Genomic DNA, 18,151 nt, shown 5'->3' with positions numbered 1-18,151 from the left:
ACTTGTTTATGGCTGGGGGCTGCCTGAGACAGCAGAGGTGCATTAAATTAAAACATTGAATTTAACGTTTGAATTTATAAACTTCTTCAGTCAAGGACTCCTTCATATTTTCTTGGAAAAAACAAAGGACACACCTGAAAAAGGGGCCAATCCGAAAGAGGTTCATAAGGGTAAAAAGACATTGTTTATAACTTTGCTTTGCAAAGGAAAATTCAAGAGCAAAGCCAAAAAAATAAATAATTAAATTAAATGAATCTAAAAGACGGCTTGCTGAAATGAAGGACTGTCCTTCATAATAGAGGATGTATAATCGCTGTAGCTATAACCCACCGGTGCAGAAAGGCTTCCAGCTTTCCGCAAATAAGCACGCTCCGACTGCGAACCGCATCGCCCCCCTCCCGCCCCCAGCCGCTCCGGACGCCTGCGCAGATCGCAGAACCCCGGGCGAATCAAACCCGGGACACGAGAGCACGGAGACAGCCGGCCAGCAGAGGGCGCCGCTCTCTCATGGCCAGCGAAAGGAGGCGCGGCTTTTCCTCCGCTCGGTGTGCGGGGAGCTGGCGCCGGTCAAGTCGCCCCGTCTGTCAAGTACCGACCATTTTAGGTCACTCCTTTCTCGGTGTCTCCGAGACGCAGCGCCGTCTGGTTGCCTCGGGCCGGAGGCGCCTCGGCATCCCCGTCTGGGTCCTTGATAGGGGCTGGAAGGAGGAGAGGCTGAGGTACCGGGATAAGGAAGGACGGGCAGGCAGGGAGCCCGTTGGGGAATCCGGGGAGCTCGATCTACCGTCTGGTTTGGGGCTGCTTGTGGTTGCGAGCCGGTTTTTTGTGAATGCAGGCCAGGCTGGGAAGTGGGAGGGGGCAATGCAGTGGGAGGTCGGTGGAGGGAAGGGGGCGCGAGTTACGGTTGCTTATTTTGTGCAAATCTGGCGTTTCCTCCAGGCGGTGCTCAAGGTGCTAATTCTATTTTTCCTTTTGCACACAACAGCCCAGTGAGGTAGATCGGTTGGCTGAAAGAGGGGGGCTGGCACAAAGTGGACTTGAATCTGGGGCTCTCTGGATCTGGTCCAGCACTTTAACTGCTCTACACTCCCTGGCTACACTCCCTGGCTACCCCTCTAAGTTGCTGCTGGCTGTCTCAAGGAGCAGATGGGATGCTTTGTGTACTTCTTGATTTTTTGTTTTGTCTGTCTCGTGTGGTTACTTGTTTTTAAAGGTTTTTGGCAATTAGTAAGCCGCCCAGAGTCACTGGGTGTTGGGCGGCATATACTTCTATTACATGCATTCTGCAAGATCTAGATCCTTTCAGCGTGCACTACCACTAAACCAAGTTTCCCCCATCCTATTCTCTTCTAGAGTGTTAACCATTCTTCCTAGTGCTGTGTCATCTGCAGATTCAGTCATCATCCCCTGAACCCCTTCATCCAGGTCATTAATAAAAAGGTTGAACAGCACAGGGCCCAGGACATAGCCCTCTGGCATCCTGCTCGATACCACTCTCCAGCCCAGTGTTTCTCAACCTTGGCAACTTGAAGATGTGTGGACTTCAACTCCCAGAATTCCCCAGCCAGCTGGTTGGGGAATTCTGGGAGTTGAAGTGCACACATTTTCAAGTTGCCAAGGTTGAGAAACACTGCTCCAGCCTGATTTACTCTCTGGGTGCAATCATTCTACCAATTAATGCAGTAATCTATCATATTACCTAGTCCATTGTTGACATAATTTTACTAATGAGGATATAATGAAGGATTTTGCTGATTGCTTTGCTGAGGTCAAGATACATTATGTCCATGGCATTCCTCAGATCCATTAAGCTAATAACTCTGTCAGAAAAGGAGATAAGATTAGTTTGGCAAACCATGCTGGCACTTGTTAATCGTTGCATTCCTATCCAAGTACTCAGATGTGCTGTTTAATCATCTGCTTGAGGACCTTACCCAATATATCAGGCTTACAGCTCTGTAATTTCTCAGATTCTCTTCCTTCCCTTAACTGAAGACAGAGACATTTGCTGTCCTCCAGTTTCTCCAGTACTGCAGGAGTTCTCAAGAACGAGAGGAATTAGTTCTGCTGATTTCTGTGGACTAGGAATCATTCACCTGGCCCTGGAGAGCTGAACCCATTAAATTAACTCGGTGTTCTTTTACCCTCCCCTTGCCTACTTTGAACTGCAACTTCCTCTTTCCACTTAGGGCCAGTTAGGGCTGTGTTTTCCTTTGGAGAGATGTGAGGTGTAAAATATGAGTTAAGAGATTCTACCTTCTTACCATCCCTGTTGTCAGTTTATTCCTTTCTCCTGGCAACAGGCTTACAGCCTCTTGGCTCTTCTCACAAGCTTCAGCACATTCTGAGCTTTAGCTGTATTGATGTGCTCCCTGCAGTACCTGCTGACTGCCTTGTATCCTTTCCTTATATGTCCCTCCCTCCATTTCTTACAAATGTCACTTCTTGTTTTGAGCATTTTAAAAGATATCCACATGGACCTCTTTCGATGTCTCCCATTCTTCCTTCTAGTAGTTTGCTACTGAGATGGAAAGATTTCCATCCTTCAGGACCATGTTTCCCCTTCAGGATTTCAAGCCTTTGGGTGTGACTCGGAGTTCATCAATCTCTGCTCTTCTGAAAGCCAGTAGACATGTCTTCTCTCTTCCTCCTTCCTTCTATATCGTGAACTCAAGGCTAACTTAGCTACTTTCTCGCAGAGTTCCAGAGAGCTTTACCAGTGAGCATTAGGTGCAGGATAGGATACTCTCTTCCTTCTAAACCAGATTTCCATTCCCTGATTCATGAAATTCTCTGCTGGCATTTGCTCTCTTTGTGCAGACCACAGTACCGCTTCTCTTTCTGTTGAGCCTGTTCGTTTTTATTAAATTGTTGACTTCTAGGGCTATGTTCCAATTCAGTTTACCATCCCACCAAGTGTCAGTGATGTGTTTGGTGTTGTATTTTTCCTCCTGTGTTGTCTGATTTTCTCCATTTGTTTTCCATACTTTGTGCATTGGTGTGGGAACATCTGAGATTGTGAATGGCACCACCTACTGGCTTCATGTTTCCAGGTTCTTGCTAATCTCTGGCTTCCCCCCTCTGCTCCTGCGCTTCTCCCTTTTGTCTCCTGCATTGCTGGCCACAATTCTTGGTGGTATGTTCAGCTGTGTGCTTTGGCCACTCTCTCCCTTCTGCTCTAGGTTAATGCCCTCCTGATGAGATTAGGGAGGCATCTGTTGGACACATTCTTCCCACTCTTCATGAAATGTAGCCCACCTCAGGAGTTCTTCATGTAGATAGCACAGGTCCACGGTCCAGGAACCCAAACTCGTCTTGCTGCATCATCTCTACAGTAGTTCTGGTTCTTCTCATGCCCTAACCCTGAACTGGAAGGATTGTCAAAAACACTGCTTTGTGCTCCCAGTTCTTTTGCCTTCCTGACCAGGGCCTTGTAGCCTCTAGCGATCTGTTCAGGGTCTCTTCTGTCAGCGCTGCTGATCCCCATATGAATAATTGGGAAGGGGTAGTTATTGATGGGATTGAAGAGGCTTGGCATCCTGGAAGACCACACACATCCTGCAGGCTCGTGCCAAGTCTGCACGGCAGCCTTGCTCCCTCTCAGCAGGGAATTGGCCACCACACTTTTTCTTCCCCAAAGGCTTTTTTCAATCCACTGGGGCCCAAGCACCTTCTGCCCTATTAATAAAGTTGGGTTTGATAAGGCTTGCTCGTGGACTGTGGATTGTCTTCTAGAGCAAGAGTCTGATACCAATTGTTGAACTTCTTTAGACCTGAATGCCTTATCTTCTTGCTTCTCTGGGTCACAAAGCAAATAAGCCAGTTTCCCTTATTTGTAAACGAAACATAAGCATGTTGACTTATACACACATGTGCAACCTACATTCCTTGGAGTGAGTTTCTATTTTTAAAAAACCTTCCTTCAGCATCTGGGTTTGATTCTTGGAATTCTGGTACCATTATAGGGCTGATGGGATTTATGAGATGTGATATAATAATGGTCTCTTCTCTAACTTCTGGGCAGATAGAAGAGTTTCTGTCTCTGCTTCCTTGGAAACCATCCTGTTGTTCTGTCTAGCAAGATGGAACTTCCTCAGGTAGGTAGTCAGTTTGTTTCTCTAGGTCAGTTTGTTTGGCTTTGTTCTGGAGAGCAAAAATGTCTAACAGGGGAACACAGTGGCTGCCTCCTTTTGTCCTTTTTGCCTGTGTGAGCAGAACTGGGCTCCATGGGCACCTTGGCTAAGAACATAGATGTGTGTATAGTACACATCTAAATTAACCCCAGGTATTAAAGCTCATGACTCCCATCCAGTGAGAACTTGGTTTTGTTGCTGTGTGTGATGGAATGTGTGGGTGACCTTGGAAGTTGAGGGGGGAGAGATGCTGCCCAGAGAACAATCAGATAAAAGGGGGAGGAGCCCAAAGCTGCTTAGCAGTCAGAGGAAGAAACTTAGGAAGGATCCGCCCTAATTGATCAGGCTGTAAAAAGAGTTGGAGGTGGGGGGAAAATTGTACTTTCAGCCTTGCACAATTCTGTTAAGGTAGCCTTACAATAAAGTAGAATTACCTCATCTGGTCGTGTTTCCTGTCTGATTTACCTGGGAGTAAAGAAGTCACTTCTTTGTGCTGCAGGTGGCGTTTGAGGAGGTTGCTGTGTATTTCACAGAGCAGGAGTGGGCCTTGCTGGATGTCAGTGAAAGAGCCCTCTACAGGGATGTCATGCAGGAGAATTATGAACATGTGATGTCACTGGGTGAGCACGAGGGATCCTGTTGTTTTCCACGTTATTAAATACCTGGCTTTTTGGATGCATGCAGACTCAATTTTAGAGAGGGACAGACAACTGGTTACCGTCTCATGTTAGAAAATGGAATACGATACCATGTCACTTCGGATACGCAATCGAAATCAAATCAGTGCTATACATGCAATGTAGTTCAATTTATTTAAATGACATGGACCAAAGGAGAACTATATATTAATTTGGCTATATAGCTCTTCCCACCCCTGTCTTAAAACTCTGGGCAAATATGCAACAACTTGCTAAAGTCAACCAAAATGATGCACCCCGAAGTCCCATGGATGACAGGCTGTGATAAATATCTTTATAATCATGTTGCTTTGTGGAAAGAAGGAAGGTTTTCCTTCAACAGTGTTTAAATCAGGAAGAATATACAGAATATGACCAACTCTGTTATCAGCATAAGGGCTCATATGTGCTTATTTTTGGATTAAACCCAGGATGAATGCATATTTATATTCAGTTATTTCTAGTGGCAGGTCTTATGAGGTAGATCCTGGTTGTTCCCATTTCCCAGGCAGAGTAATGTGGCAGAAAGTCGAAGAGTATCTAGTGCAGTGTTTCTCAACCTTGGCGGCTTTAAGATGTGTAGACTTCAACTCCCAGAATTCCCCAGCCAGCAAGCTGAAGTTGAGTTGAAATCCACACATCTTAAAGCTGCCAAGGTTGAGAAACACTGATCTAGCAGGTTCCTCACTAAGGGGAGATGAACACAAATATCATATCAGGGATACAAACACTGCCATCTTTATGTTTCAGAAAATATGAGGGTTTCTGGGTTTTTTTTCCTCGATCTTAATATATCCTGAGTACACAGATATATGCAGTGCAGCACACATGCTTGCCAAATCCCTGTGGCCTTGTATGTACATATCCCCATTTGCACTCATTCTGACATAAATGTGACACACAATTTTTGCTCAGGAAAGGGGCACGCAACCTGGCAACTACAGATTTTGTGAATGAACTTTTCTCCCATCGTTTGGATAGTCCATGCTGGCTTTTTTGCATCTTGGCCATTCAAGCATGCATTTAGGAAGTTGCTCATATTATATACAGTATATACAGCATTCAGTATTAATAGCCTTCTGAGTTTCAGACCAGTTCTCCAGTATCTGTGCCTGATAGCTGAAGCTAGGATTGAGATCAAGTTGTGAGGCAGGCTTCAACTTGCCTTTCTCAGCTGATGCTCTCCAGATTGCAAGTCCTAGAATCCCTAGGCCCCGCGCCCTTTGGAAATTACAGATGTAGCTCCCCTGGAAGACATCACATTGAGGAAGGCTGCCATCAGTTAACCCTCTTCTGTAATTTCCAGGCATCCTTCTTGCTCTGACAGAAAGCAAGATCTCGTCTTGTCTTCTTTTGGCACCACCCTGTTCTAGCACCGTGGCTTTTCGCCAGGTAGGCATATTATATGCATGAGGCCATTCTGTGGGAGAGCAAAAATGCAAACACCAAATGTAGAGGAAAACGTGTGTCTCCGTTATATGCGTCATTCCTGTGAAAGACGTTGAAATGTGCTCTTTGTTTCCCGAAATGTTGTTAACAAGGCTCAACAATCAGAAAAGGACGTGCTCCAGGATCTTTTCCTTCCTTTGTGCTAATGGCTGTTTTTTAAAAAATAGGCAATCTGGGCTGATGTCGGTCCCTTTTTAACTAAGCACCGTTAACATTTTTACTCACTCTTCCTGCTTGAACTATGTCCCAGGGGCTGCTTGTTGTCCCACATTTCTGGGATATCAGGGGAGCCGAAGTTAGAAGGTGCTGCTTCTCCGTAGCAGCCCTGATGCTATAGAATGAGCTCTCCTCTGAGGTTATGCTGGCCTCCCTGGTAGCTTAAAATGATCAAAAAACGAGCTTTTTTGAGGAGCTTTTCAGTAAAATCACCCCTGCCTTTTGTTGTTCTTATTATTTTTCTCCCCGGCTTCGATTTTGTATTTGCAGTTTGGATTGTACATTGTTTAAATTCTGATGTCATTTTTATTGTGACACTGTGATTGCCAAGATTGTAATGGGTTAAAAATCAAACAAATAAATAAATTACAGTCATCCACATGTACTCTAAGGTCTTAGGTTATTCAACTGAAATCATAGCCTTGATTCTGGGTGCTGTTGAGTTTGTGTGGGCAGGAGGGGAAAAAAATTAAAGGAAAGGAGAAGATATGGCAACTGAATTGTAAGATTCAGTAGTGTTATCAGCAGTTATGATTCATCATGGTTTCTTTGTTCAGAGCTTCTCCATTTATTTTCATTTATCTAGTAATAATCTTATATTACAGGTGCACAACCTGAGACTGGAGGACCACAAGTGCCCCCCCAGCAAAATTTTAATTTTTAATATGATAGAAGAAAATGGTAAAAACATGATTGGGAATCGGTCTTATCTCTATTAAATTTAAATCGTATGTAAATGAAATGCAGTCAAGTAGAATTTTAGTCCTGGCTGCACCACACTGGTTTTTGGAGCGTGGCCCAAAAATCACGCATAGCCTTCAGCCCAGAAAACATTGGATCATACCCTGCTGTCAGTCAATATGAGCAGGCAGAAAGATGCTGCTGTTATCACCCTACCCAAATCCTTCATCTGGAGGATTCCTGCTTCAGCTCTCGGCCCCGCTCAAGAGTTTCGTGTATTTCCAGGCTGGGCAGTGGATGACTGTGGGGTTGCTGGGGGTGGTCTATCAGAAATTAAAGATGTTGTCTATTTCCAACATAGGTCTCCTTTGAGGAGGTGGCCATGCATTTCACGGAGCAAGAGTGGGCTTTGCTGAATGTGAATGAAAGAGCCCTCTACAGGGATGTCATGCAGGAAAACTATAAACATATAGTGTCACTGGGTAAGTGTTATGCCTCCTGTTGTCTCCTCTGTTATTAAAACTTGGGTTTTATAGATTCCATGTTAAAAAGGTTTACATGAACCAACCAGACAACGACAAACATGAACAAAATTGTGAAGGACAAGGACATTTCAGTGATAACAAAGATCAGAACACTTAAAACATCGGTCTTTCTAGTGGTAATATATGTCTGTGAAAGTTGGACTCAGGGAAAGAAAGAGAGACAGTGGACAGGATCTGCTTTGCTGACCAAAAAAAATAAAAAAAAAATCCTTTCACTATGCACTTCATGTCTGCTGACCTCAAAAAGAGTACCACAGCTGTGTATTATATTACATTGCAAAAGTTGACAGGCTGTTTCTCCCTCTCTCTGAGCAGGTTTCCCGATGGCTCAGCCTGGCATGGCCCCCTGCCCAGAGCAAGGTGACAGGCTTTGGAGGCTGAACTTCCATGAATATTGGAAGAACCAGTCCTTGACAAAATTCATTCCAGGTGAGGCATGGCTAAAATATTCTGAAGCAATGACTGCATTTTTATTCCATATGTTTTGCCCTTATTCATGTAGTAAGCTGTTTCTGGGGGAAAAAAAGAAAAGGTGTGTATAGGACAATACCTCTGTAGTTTAAAAAACACATTTTCGTTCACTGTGGGAGCTATCTGTGTATGCATGAAAAGGGACGGTAACATCTCTTCTGTGTTAAATATTACATATATTGCAGCTGTATATGCATATTTCCTATGATACATACTTCTCCTCTGTAGTTATCTCTCAGCGGGGATGAAATTTGGATGCCCAGGTGATGTTCATAATCAGAAGCAGCTTAGTCTGATTTGCACTGGTGCACCAGCTATACCTCTTCTTAGAGAGGGAAAACTTAGTCAGGGTGACACGCCAGCTGCAATCATTTGTGACATGGTGGTTACTACTAAAACTCTGCATAGGGCTGTCTTTGAAGTAGGTCTGGAAACATCAGGTAGTTCATACTGCTGTGGCTAAGCTGTTGTGTAAACATTGCCTAATCTAAAGGACTGGTTGTTGCCTTTAAAGTTTTAAACAGATTAGGGTTTAATAGACAAAGGGTTGCCTCCTCCCTTACAAAGATGCCTGCACATGATTATTTTTAATATTTATATATACAGCTGCCTATTTCATAGCCGTGGCTGTGATTTATTATTTCAGTTTATACCATGTTTATACCCACAGGGCAATATAACCTTAATGTTTTAAAATAAAACGCAAACCATGAAAATTCAAAAGATTGAGCAGAAGAGGAGGGGGCTAAATGGGACTCTAAGGGAGAGTGTTCCTTAACAGTGACACAGGAGAAGGCCCTTTTTCATTTATTTCACCACAGGCTTCCGTAGGTTGTTTTTTTTTTCCTGCTAATCATAGAAACATAGAAGAATTCGCAAGCTTGCAAGCTCTCCTCTGTTTACCACCCTGTTCTGCGATGTTTTGGGGGCCATGCCTGGGCTATAAAAATGCTCCTCCCTTGCTTTATGTGACGTCCTGCTTTTGCCTGACAGCGACAACCTTGGTTTTTTGGTAGGTGTTTGGTGTGCTAGTGGGCTGAATGTTCTCTGAAAATGGAAAGATGGGGTAGGAATGGTTTCGATCCAGAAGGCTGGCCCTGGCCCTCTGCTTTCCTGTTGTGCTTAGTACACGGCCTAAAGTCCAAAACTTTCTTTCCAGGTGACTTTTCTCAGCCAGGAGGCCCCAGAACGGCAGCACCGTTCAGGAGATTGCTGGGTCATTCGCAAGCGAAGGACTCCCTGAACTCTGACCTTCGTTACAACAGACTCAGGAGAGAAATCCAAGAGGAGAAGCAGATTGTGCAGGGCAGCCTTGATGAAAGTGTTCCCTTAAGAAAAAGCATCCAGGCTGTGGAATGTCCTCCAGCTGATGTAGGAGAAAGAAAGGATTCTTGTCCCAAATGTGGGAAAACGTTCTGTCACAAATCGGCACTCACGGCTCATCTGAGAATCCACACCGGAGAAAAGCCGTACCGTTGCCAGGAGTGTGGGAAAAGCTTTAATCAGAGCTCGGCCCTCACTCAGCACCAGAGGATCCACACCGGAGAGAAACCCTACGCCTGCCTCAGTTGTGGTAAAAGATTCAGTCAGAGTTCTGCTCTTACCCAGCACCAGAGGATCCATACAGGGGAGAGGGCGTACACCTGCCTCGACTGCGGGAAGAGCTTCATTTACCAGTCGGCTCTGATTCGGCATCGGCGAATCCACACGGGAGAGAAATGTTACACGTGTCCCGATTGTGGGAAAGGTTTCAACCAAAGCTCCAACCTTATTACTCACCGGAAGATTCACAAGGGTGAGGAGGGATGGTGAACAGCCTACTTGGGAGCAGCATTCCTGTGTTTTTCCGTGGCAGTGCACTTCTCCCTAGCCAGGTGCCCTTCAAATGAAGGGGGAATGCAACTCCCAGCATCCAAAGACTGCTTCAGTCTGGCTGGGAATTCTGGGGTGGCAGTCCCAAGACTTCTGGGGTGGCTGCCATCGTGGGAAAGGCTGAGTGAGCTCTTGCCCAAAGAAAATTTTATTGAAGATTCCTACCTCATACTCTTGGCCAATATGTTGCACAACAACAACAACAGTAATAGTAATAGTAATTTTTAAAACTTATATGCTGCCCGACTCACAATGACACTGGGTGCCTATTGTTAATTATTATTGCTCTTTGTTCTTTGTTCTTGTTGTCTGATTAAGTGATTCTCACCCTTCCCTCTGATACTGAAGACTGTGACTAATTCTAATTAAGTCAAAGAATTTGCAGAATGCCATTTATCCATTAACTTGATCCTTATTACAGAAGCCATCAAACGATAGAGTAATAGCAATTGACATTTAATACATTAGACTTTCAAGTTTTCGGAGCGTTATGCAAAAACAATCTTAATTTTTTTTCAGTTATCTTTTTATTTATTTAGAAGATTGAGTATAGTGGCAAAGTTATGTAATTATGACTCCGAGCAGTGTACATCGAGTACAAAACCCAAAAGAAAACAGAATTTGCAAATAAGAAACCATACAAAGTCAAAAGAAATGAAATCCGTAACCAAAACATCAGACAACAGAGATAAAATAGACTCTTTTTGGTGGTATGAAAGGTTTTCAGGAGACTTACATAAGTACTTGACAATTTAAGGGCCTAAGGGCAGTGCAGCCATCCAAAACTTTAGATCTAGTTGCCAGAACTTTCCCAGTTGTAATTTTGAATATGTCAGAAAATAATTCAATACCTTTAGGGGACAATACAAAACAAAAACACAAAATTCAATGACCTTTCAAGCTCTTATTAGATTCCTGGAATTTCTTTGTTCTTTTTTCAAAAGCCAGTGTTTTAGCCCTTTGTTTCAGTCAACCAAATATGCATCCCCCCTCCAAGTAGATGGGCTCATCCCATGTCCTCCTAACACCTGGAGGGAAAAGCAGGTTTTTGAACCTTTCCAGGAGGTTAACAGGATCAAGGCCATCTGAATCCTGGGGGAGGGGGAAGCCCACTCCAAGGGGTAGGTGCCATGAAAGAAAAGGCATGCCTCCTAAGTCCCATCAGATGACATTGCTTCACGGAGGGGACCTGGAGGATGTTCATCTTGTGAAAGTGCAAGAGTCGAGCAGGTTAAGAGTCAGGCAGCCCTTTAAATAACCTGGTGGTGTGCCATGTGGGGCTTTGTAGTGATAACCAGCACCTTGAATCACACCTGGAAGCCTACTGGTAGCCAGTGCAGCTTGCAAAGGAGTGGTGCTACATGGGAGAACTGTGGTGTGCCCATAGCTACCCATAATGCCACATTCTAGATCTATTGCGGCTTCTGGAAGCCATCTAAGGACAGCCCCATTTAGAGCACATTGCGTTAGTCCAGTAACACTTGCTGTGTGAGTTTTATTTTTGGCTAATGTTGCAATCCCTAAACCTACAGTATATACAGTAATAGCTGGGTTCAAGCATCACATTGAATCATGTTCACTGAACAAACCATAGTGGTCCTGTTCATAGATAAAGCCACTAAAGGTGGCTTCAGATATTGTGCTAGGCCCCAAACAAACTACACTGTGGTTAAGTGTAGCTTTTGCCAAACTGGATACTCATCAGATGCGAGCGCTTCTCTGAATTCCCAGCCAGGACAGCAACTGTTGAGCATTTGAGGGAGGGGATTTGCTAAGCATTATGTATGAAGGGCGTCGTTTTGTGGTGAGATTAAAAACAAAAAAAAAGAGGATTTCCTCACCCAGATCTCTCCTACACTTCCAAAAGGAGTGGTCTGGGAAATTTTCTTGCACGAATCATCTCTGCTTTGTGGAATTAGAGATGTCTGAACAGTGGAAGGACATAAGAATCTGCCCCAGTGTTGTCTTCTCTGACTGGCAGTAACTCTCCAGGGTCTCATGTGGTTGTGCTTCCCACCAGTTTCTTGAGATGCCTGGGATTGAACCCAGGGCCTGCATGCAAAAGGTGTCCTTTCTCATCGGGAGGCGGTTCCCATAGTGAGCTGCTATTGCTGTATTTGCTGTTTCTGTCTGACAAGTTACATTCCTGTTTTTTTGTCTGTTTATCCTGAAGGTAATGGGACAGCCTATGGGAGTGAAAAAAAGAATCCTCAGCTGGAAAATCATGTGCAATTAGAAGCACGTAGCAATGCCGGTAGGACATTCCAGCAAGCTGGTCCTCAGAGTTCTCATCTGGAAAAATGCCTTTTGGACTGGAGAGGTTCCAAGAGAAGCCCTTCAGATCAGGCCCAGGCTCCACCTGTATCTAGTGCGGGAAGTTTGATATCTCAGAAGGACACGGTAAGAAAAGTAGGCATTCCCAGGGTTAAAAGGCCACTTGTCTGTCATGTCTGTGGAAAGAACTTCAGATACAGCTCCCACCTGGTTAACCACCAGCGGATCCACACAGGAGAGAAACCCTATCACTGCACAGACTGTGGGAAAAATTTCATTCAAAACTCGGCCCTCAAGAGGCACCAGAGGAGTCACCGAGGTGACAGGCCCTATCGGTGTTCAGACTGCGGGAAAAGCTTTAGTCGGAATGCGCATTTGGCAAAACACCAAGGGATTCACACTGGCTTAAAACCTTATGAGTGCCTGGACTGTGGGAAGAAGTTCAGTGTGAAGATGAACCTTGTGATTCACCAGCGAACTCACACGGGGGAGAAGCCGTACATGTGCTTGGAATGTGGGAAGAGTTTTAGCCAAAGGGCTCATTTCATTATCCACCGGAGAATTCACACGGGAGAGAAGCCTTACGAATGTCCAGACTGTGGGAGAGCCTTCCGGGTGAGCTCACACTTGGTTACGCATCAGAGGATCCATATGGCAAAGACCTCTTTCATATGTCCTGATTGTGGGAAAAGTTTTAATGGTAGCAAACAGTTCGTTCAACATAAGCGATGTCACGCCAGTGGAGAAAACTGTCCCCTGCCAAATTCAGGAGTAACCATTAAGAGTGAACCCTGAATCTCCTTACTAGTGAATTCCTGGTTCAGTCAGACCTGAAGCCGAAGGGGGCATTTCTGTGTGAGGGAAGCAAAGAGGAAACGTCTCTCGGCTGCCTCTTCTAATGGCCAATTGTGAGCCTTTTTCTGCAGTTAGAGCTGGAATCGAGACAGCTTGGAGAGGAGATTTTCTCAATTTTCAAACTGTTGTGGCAGAGTTGAGAGCCAAGGGCAGACAATACAATACTGGTTTTGGCATGGAAAGACCTGACATCAGCCATAGGATTTCATTATACAATCTAATCTTACTCAGTGAATTGAGAATAGGTGAAATGGAGAAAACAGCTTGTATCTACTGCCCTTGAATTCTTTAGACCAAGGATGGAGTACCACAAATAGGATGCTGTCCTGTTCCCCAAAGGGAATCATCAGGCATCTCCATCACTTCAGAACAGCATCTGCGGTAGCAAGGGAAGGACAGGTGGGACGAGGAACAGCTTCTAATGGTTGTCCTGACTGCAGGCACTGGAGGAAAGAAGGCAGTTCTCATGGAATCCACAGAGTGGGCCTTGGCATTGAGTTGAAGGAGGGTGGCGGTGAATTTGTGAAATAGCACCGAGGCTGGCCCAAGATGTTTTGTTGCTTGAAGTGAAGAACAAGATAATCTGGCCTCCATTCCATTTACACCACCCCAACTAGCTTGACAGCTGGATTTGATCTCAACTTGGCAACCGGACATCATTTTGTGCTAGGCCAGAGAGTGGCAGACCAGCTTAGGGGGCAGAGGAGGATGTGGGGAAGTGGGCTGCTTGCTGTCCGAATCGTTAGATCTGCCTCCTGAGACAGCCCTCCCCCCCAGCTTTGGAGGTGCACAGCCAGAGGCTCCAGGGCTGCATCTGGCCCCCCAAAACCCAGCATATGCCCTCAACCTTCACAAGCTGCAACTTTTCGTGTAATGGAAAGGGGAAATAATTATATGTACCTAATTTAATGTAATTTTAATTACATATAAGCTGCATTCAATCATGTTTTAACTAGCATCCTTGCCCGACTGTTGTCTTTTGGGTGTGGACTCCAATCTGCAACCCAGCACGGCCACTGGCCAGAGAAAGGTTGCACCTCTCTGCTGCACCTAATAGTAGTGCTGATTCCGCTTTGAAGTAATTAAGACATTAAATCAAATTCTTTCTCGTGAATTGGATTCAGAAGTGCTGTTACTGGGGGGAGAAAAGGCAAAAAGAACCAAATTCTGTCTCTTTCATTAGTTTGACCTCGCATTTTGTCTTTGCCGTCTGCCACCAAGAAAAATAAGTAGCTCTAAACTTGTGGTAAAAAGGAGCTAATTTGTGCTAATATTTAATCTGATTGGGGTCTTTATTCCTTAATCCAGAATGTTATTTTTGAAATACTGTATTTTAATGTGTTGTGGGTTTTTTGGCCATTCAGAAAACTGTTGGGAGAATAGAATTTTGTAAATACAGTTATGTGAAAAAAGCATCTGATCTTTTTCAGATTTTTTTTTCAATTTTTGAATCTCTCTCACAGTGCGTGTTGCCAAAGCTTCATGTGGATCCTAAAAGGAATCTGAGTGGATAAATAACACCGATGTTTGGTGCTTATGTCAGTGATTTCATAGCCATCTATCATCATGCAGTGGACAAGTTTGAGAGAGTAATCACCCCCCCACACACCAGTTAGCCAATGAAATTAAAGGGCCAGTTGTGTGATCACCTCATTAAACAGTCAGGACTGATTTGGGCCATCCCTGCTCCATACGACACGAATAGAAGAGAATGTCATTTGTAAGCCGGCCAGAGTCGTCGTATGCAAGATGAACGGTAGAGAAATATGCCAAATAAATAAATAATTATCTGTAGAACCTTTGAAGTGAGAACTTTACCAGGAGGGTTGAACCGTGGAGTCCTTAGCGCTCTGTGAGCTTGGTTGTTTGCTTGCAGATGTTTCGTTGCCCGACTAGGCCACATCTTCAGTGCTAGAAGGGAGTGACGCTCACATATGACACTCACCAACTTTGGATCTCCTCCTCCTGGTAAAGTTCTCTCTTCAAAGATTCTACGGGCATTCCATGCCCTGATAAAAAGAAATCCTGAAGACCTCTATAAAAAACCATCTTTGATGGCTATCAGTCTGGGAAAGCTTATAAAGCCATTTCCAAATCCCCAGCCCTTCACTAATCCACAATCAGATGATGAAGACTGAAACAATATTCAATCTTACCAAGAATGGCTATCCTGCCAACATCACTCCAACAGCAGGAGGTCCCCAAAGCAAAAAGAACAGTATCCAGTGACCTGCAGGCCTCTCTCACCTTGATGGAATGACTCCATTATTACAAATAATCGTATTCATGGGAAAATAGAAAGGCGGAAGCCGTTATTTGCTAAGAACAATATCGATACTTGTCTCAGCTTTGCCAAAAAGTAACATGCGTGACCTTCTAGACCAGCCTTTTTCAACTTTTTGACCCTGGGGGAACCCTTGAAATATTTTTCAGGCCTCGGGGAGCCCCTGCACATTCAGGCTCAAATAGAGGCAGGAGGTGCAAAGTTGTTATATTCGTTTCATGGGTAGGCCTGTGTATATGCATTAACCATGTTCTTAAACTAAAAATAATGAAACTCTTTCATGTGAGGTTGCCTGAATTTGAAATAATTTTTTAAATAAATCATGATCTCCCAGGGAACCCCTAGTGGCCTCTTGTGGAACCCTAGGGTGGCTCAGAAACTCTGGTCTAGACTTTTGGAGGAAAGTTTCATGGATAGGTAAAGGTAAAGGTTTCCCTTGACATGAAGTCCAGTCGTGTCTGACTCTAGGGGGCTGTGCTCATCTCCGTTTCAAAGCCAAAGAGCCGGCGTTTGTCCGTAGACACTTCCTCCGTGGTCATGTGGCCACGGAACGCCGTTACCTGCCCACCAAAGCGGTACCTATTAACCTACTCACATTGGCATGTTTTCGAACTGCTAGGTTGGCAGGAGCTGGGACTAGCAACGGGAGCTTACCCCGTCATGCGGATTTGAACCACTGACCTTCCGATCGGCAAGCTCAGCAGATGAATAAAAAGTGGAACTGTTTAGGCCTCATGGGTGCCTTCACCCAGTGGGCCATGCAGGAAGACGGTGACCGCAAACTTAACAATCATCTCTACAAGAGAATGGATGAAGAACAAACTCAGTGATCTGGAATGGACAACTCAAAACCTAAACCTAAACTCCTTAGGAAAGTTGTGTAAGAGCAGAAATGAGCAGTTCATGATAGAAAACCTTGAAATAATGTTGAGTTGAAGCAGTTTGTCATGGAGAAGCAAACAAAATTTGCAGAATTGCTGTACGGCATTGTGACAAATGGATCATCAATTATAAGAGGCGGATGGATGGTGGCTTATTGGATTATTAATTATAAGAGGCGGATGGATGGTGGCTTATTGGATTATTGATTATAAGAGGCAGATGGATCGTGGATTATTAATGGTGGATTATTGCAACTAAAGGTGGTGCCAACATTTCCTGAATTTAGGAGGGTGATTGCTTTTTCACCCCAGCAGATCACGTTGGATGAATTTGTTTTGAAATAAAGGGGGAAAAGTACCAAACTGTGGTGGTGTTTGTTCATTCAACCCCCCTTTATGTATCGCTAGGACTCACATGAAGCCCCGATAACTTGCAGCAGCAAAAATATAGAAACATTCAGGAAAAAACAAAAGGGGGTAAATACTTGTTTGCTGAACTGTGTTTAAAGTGGCATAGTAGTTTTGTCAACATATAAGATGATACCAATACAATTCAGAAGAAAGAAAAAAATCATTGATTCAACAACATGTTTTTTAAGCTAGAGTACTTGATCGATAATGACCAATAAAGGCAGTGGGGAAACAAGATAATTAAAATCTATTTGCAAAAAAGAGAAGAAAGCAACCTGGAAAAAAAAACTTTTAAAAGCATTTAATGTCTGGCAAGAAAATGATTATGAAATGGCCTACTTGAAGGTAAGTTTTTAGAATCAGGCAGTTCCAGCACAGTAGGCATGTACTGGCTCACCGATGCCAAAAATTAAGGAAACCTTAGTTTTAGGAAGGCAGTTCTGACAGAGTGAAGTTCCAGAACATATTCTAAACCTGGGTTTCTGAACCTTGGCAACTTTAAGGCGTGTGGACTTCAACTCCCAGAATTCCCCGGCCAGCCATTAAGTCCACACGTCTTAAAGTTTCCAAGGTTCAGAAACCCTGTTCTAAATGTTCCCCAAAATAGGTGACTTGTTTGTGGTTGCAGAAAACGAGATACGCAAGGACCAGGGACCCTCCATGTTTCTGAAACAGATGCACGCTCCCCTGGCTGAATTTGGTTTAATCATGTATTCCCAGCCTGGAATATTTAGCTTTCCTGCTTTTAAGACTCACATGGATTTAGTTTCATGCCAGAGCTGCACCATGGCTACAGACCGTGGTTGCAAGTTTGGAGATCAACCACAAGATGCCATCCTTTCCTTTGAAAAACTGTTCAGGACAGCTGGTTCCTTCCAGAAGTGGCGTTTGTACTTTGAAATCTAATACTGACTACATCCTTAAAAGATTCTACAATAATAAAGTTACTGACTTGGGCTGCAAGGGTGTTTTGGTTTGTTGTTATGGCTGAGACTAAAACCGGGCTCTGCACTTGTCCCTTCAAGCAGGCTGTTTATTGTCTTTTAATTTGGATTGTTCCAACTGCAAAACATGCCAGGTTCAGTTATTATTTGCAGCTTCTGTTAAAATAGTTTTTATTAAGGTATGGATTAATATAGCCAGCACAGTTATGCTTTCTCCCTCCCATGTCTTTCAGTAAATCTAGGAAGGAGCCTTTTCTTGTTGGAAAAATGGGTAAAAATAGTTCGAAAAGCCCCCAAACTGCTGTTTTCCAGATGTAGTGGGACTGCTGGTATAGGTAGTCCTCAGCCTACAACCACAATTGGGACCAGAACTTCCATTGCTAAGCAAGGTGGTCATTAAATGAGTCATGACTGATTTTATGACCTCTTTTGCTGCAGTTGTTAAGCAAATTACTGCG

General features: G+C 44.1%; 1 protein-coding gene across 1 annotated transcript; it reads left to right on the top strand.

Moving 5' to 3' along the window:
• The first annotated feature begins 579 nt into the window (after positions 1–579).
• Positions 580–14,333, top strand: LOC134488999 (zinc finger protein 436-like). Its single transcript, XM_063291386.1, has 8 exons — positions 580–719; positions 4,025–4,097; positions 4,633–4,753; positions 6,117–6,202; positions 7,518–7,638; positions 8,017–8,130; positions 9,332–9,967; positions 12,218–14,333. The coding sequence occupies exons 2-8, from the start codon at positions 4,083–4,085 to the stop codon at positions 13,111–13,113; spliced, it is 1,989 nt and encodes a 662-aa protein (XP_063147456.1). The 5' UTR covers positions 580–719; positions 4,025–4,082; the 3' UTR covers positions 13,114–14,333.
• The last annotated feature ends 3,818 nt before the right edge of the window (positions 14,334–18,151 follow it).

This window comes from Candoia aspera, chromosome 2, assembly GCF_035149785.1.
Source record: "Candoia aspera isolate rCanAsp1 chromosome 2, rCanAsp1.hap2, whole genome shotgun sequence".
NCBI classification, from domain to species: domain Eukaryota; kingdom Metazoa; phylum Chordata; class Lepidosauria; order Squamata; family Boidae; genus Candoia; species Candoia aspera.
The sequence above is the reverse complement of the archived record's forward strand: the minus strand, read 5'-3'. Positions and strand labels throughout refer to the sequence as shown.

What these genes read in the sequence shown, in the direction of transcription:
- LOC134488999 (XM_063291386.1), top strand. An exon ending in TGAACATGTGATGTCACTGG is followed by an intron (nt 4,754 to 6,116) that starts GTGAGCACGAGG and finishes TGTAATTTCCAG; the next exon opens with GCATCCTTCTTGCTCTGACA. An exon ending in TAAACATATAGTGTCACTGG is followed by an intron (nt 7,639 to 8,016) that starts GTAAGTGTTATG and finishes CTCTCTGAGCAG; the next exon opens with GTTTCCCGATGGCTCAGCCT.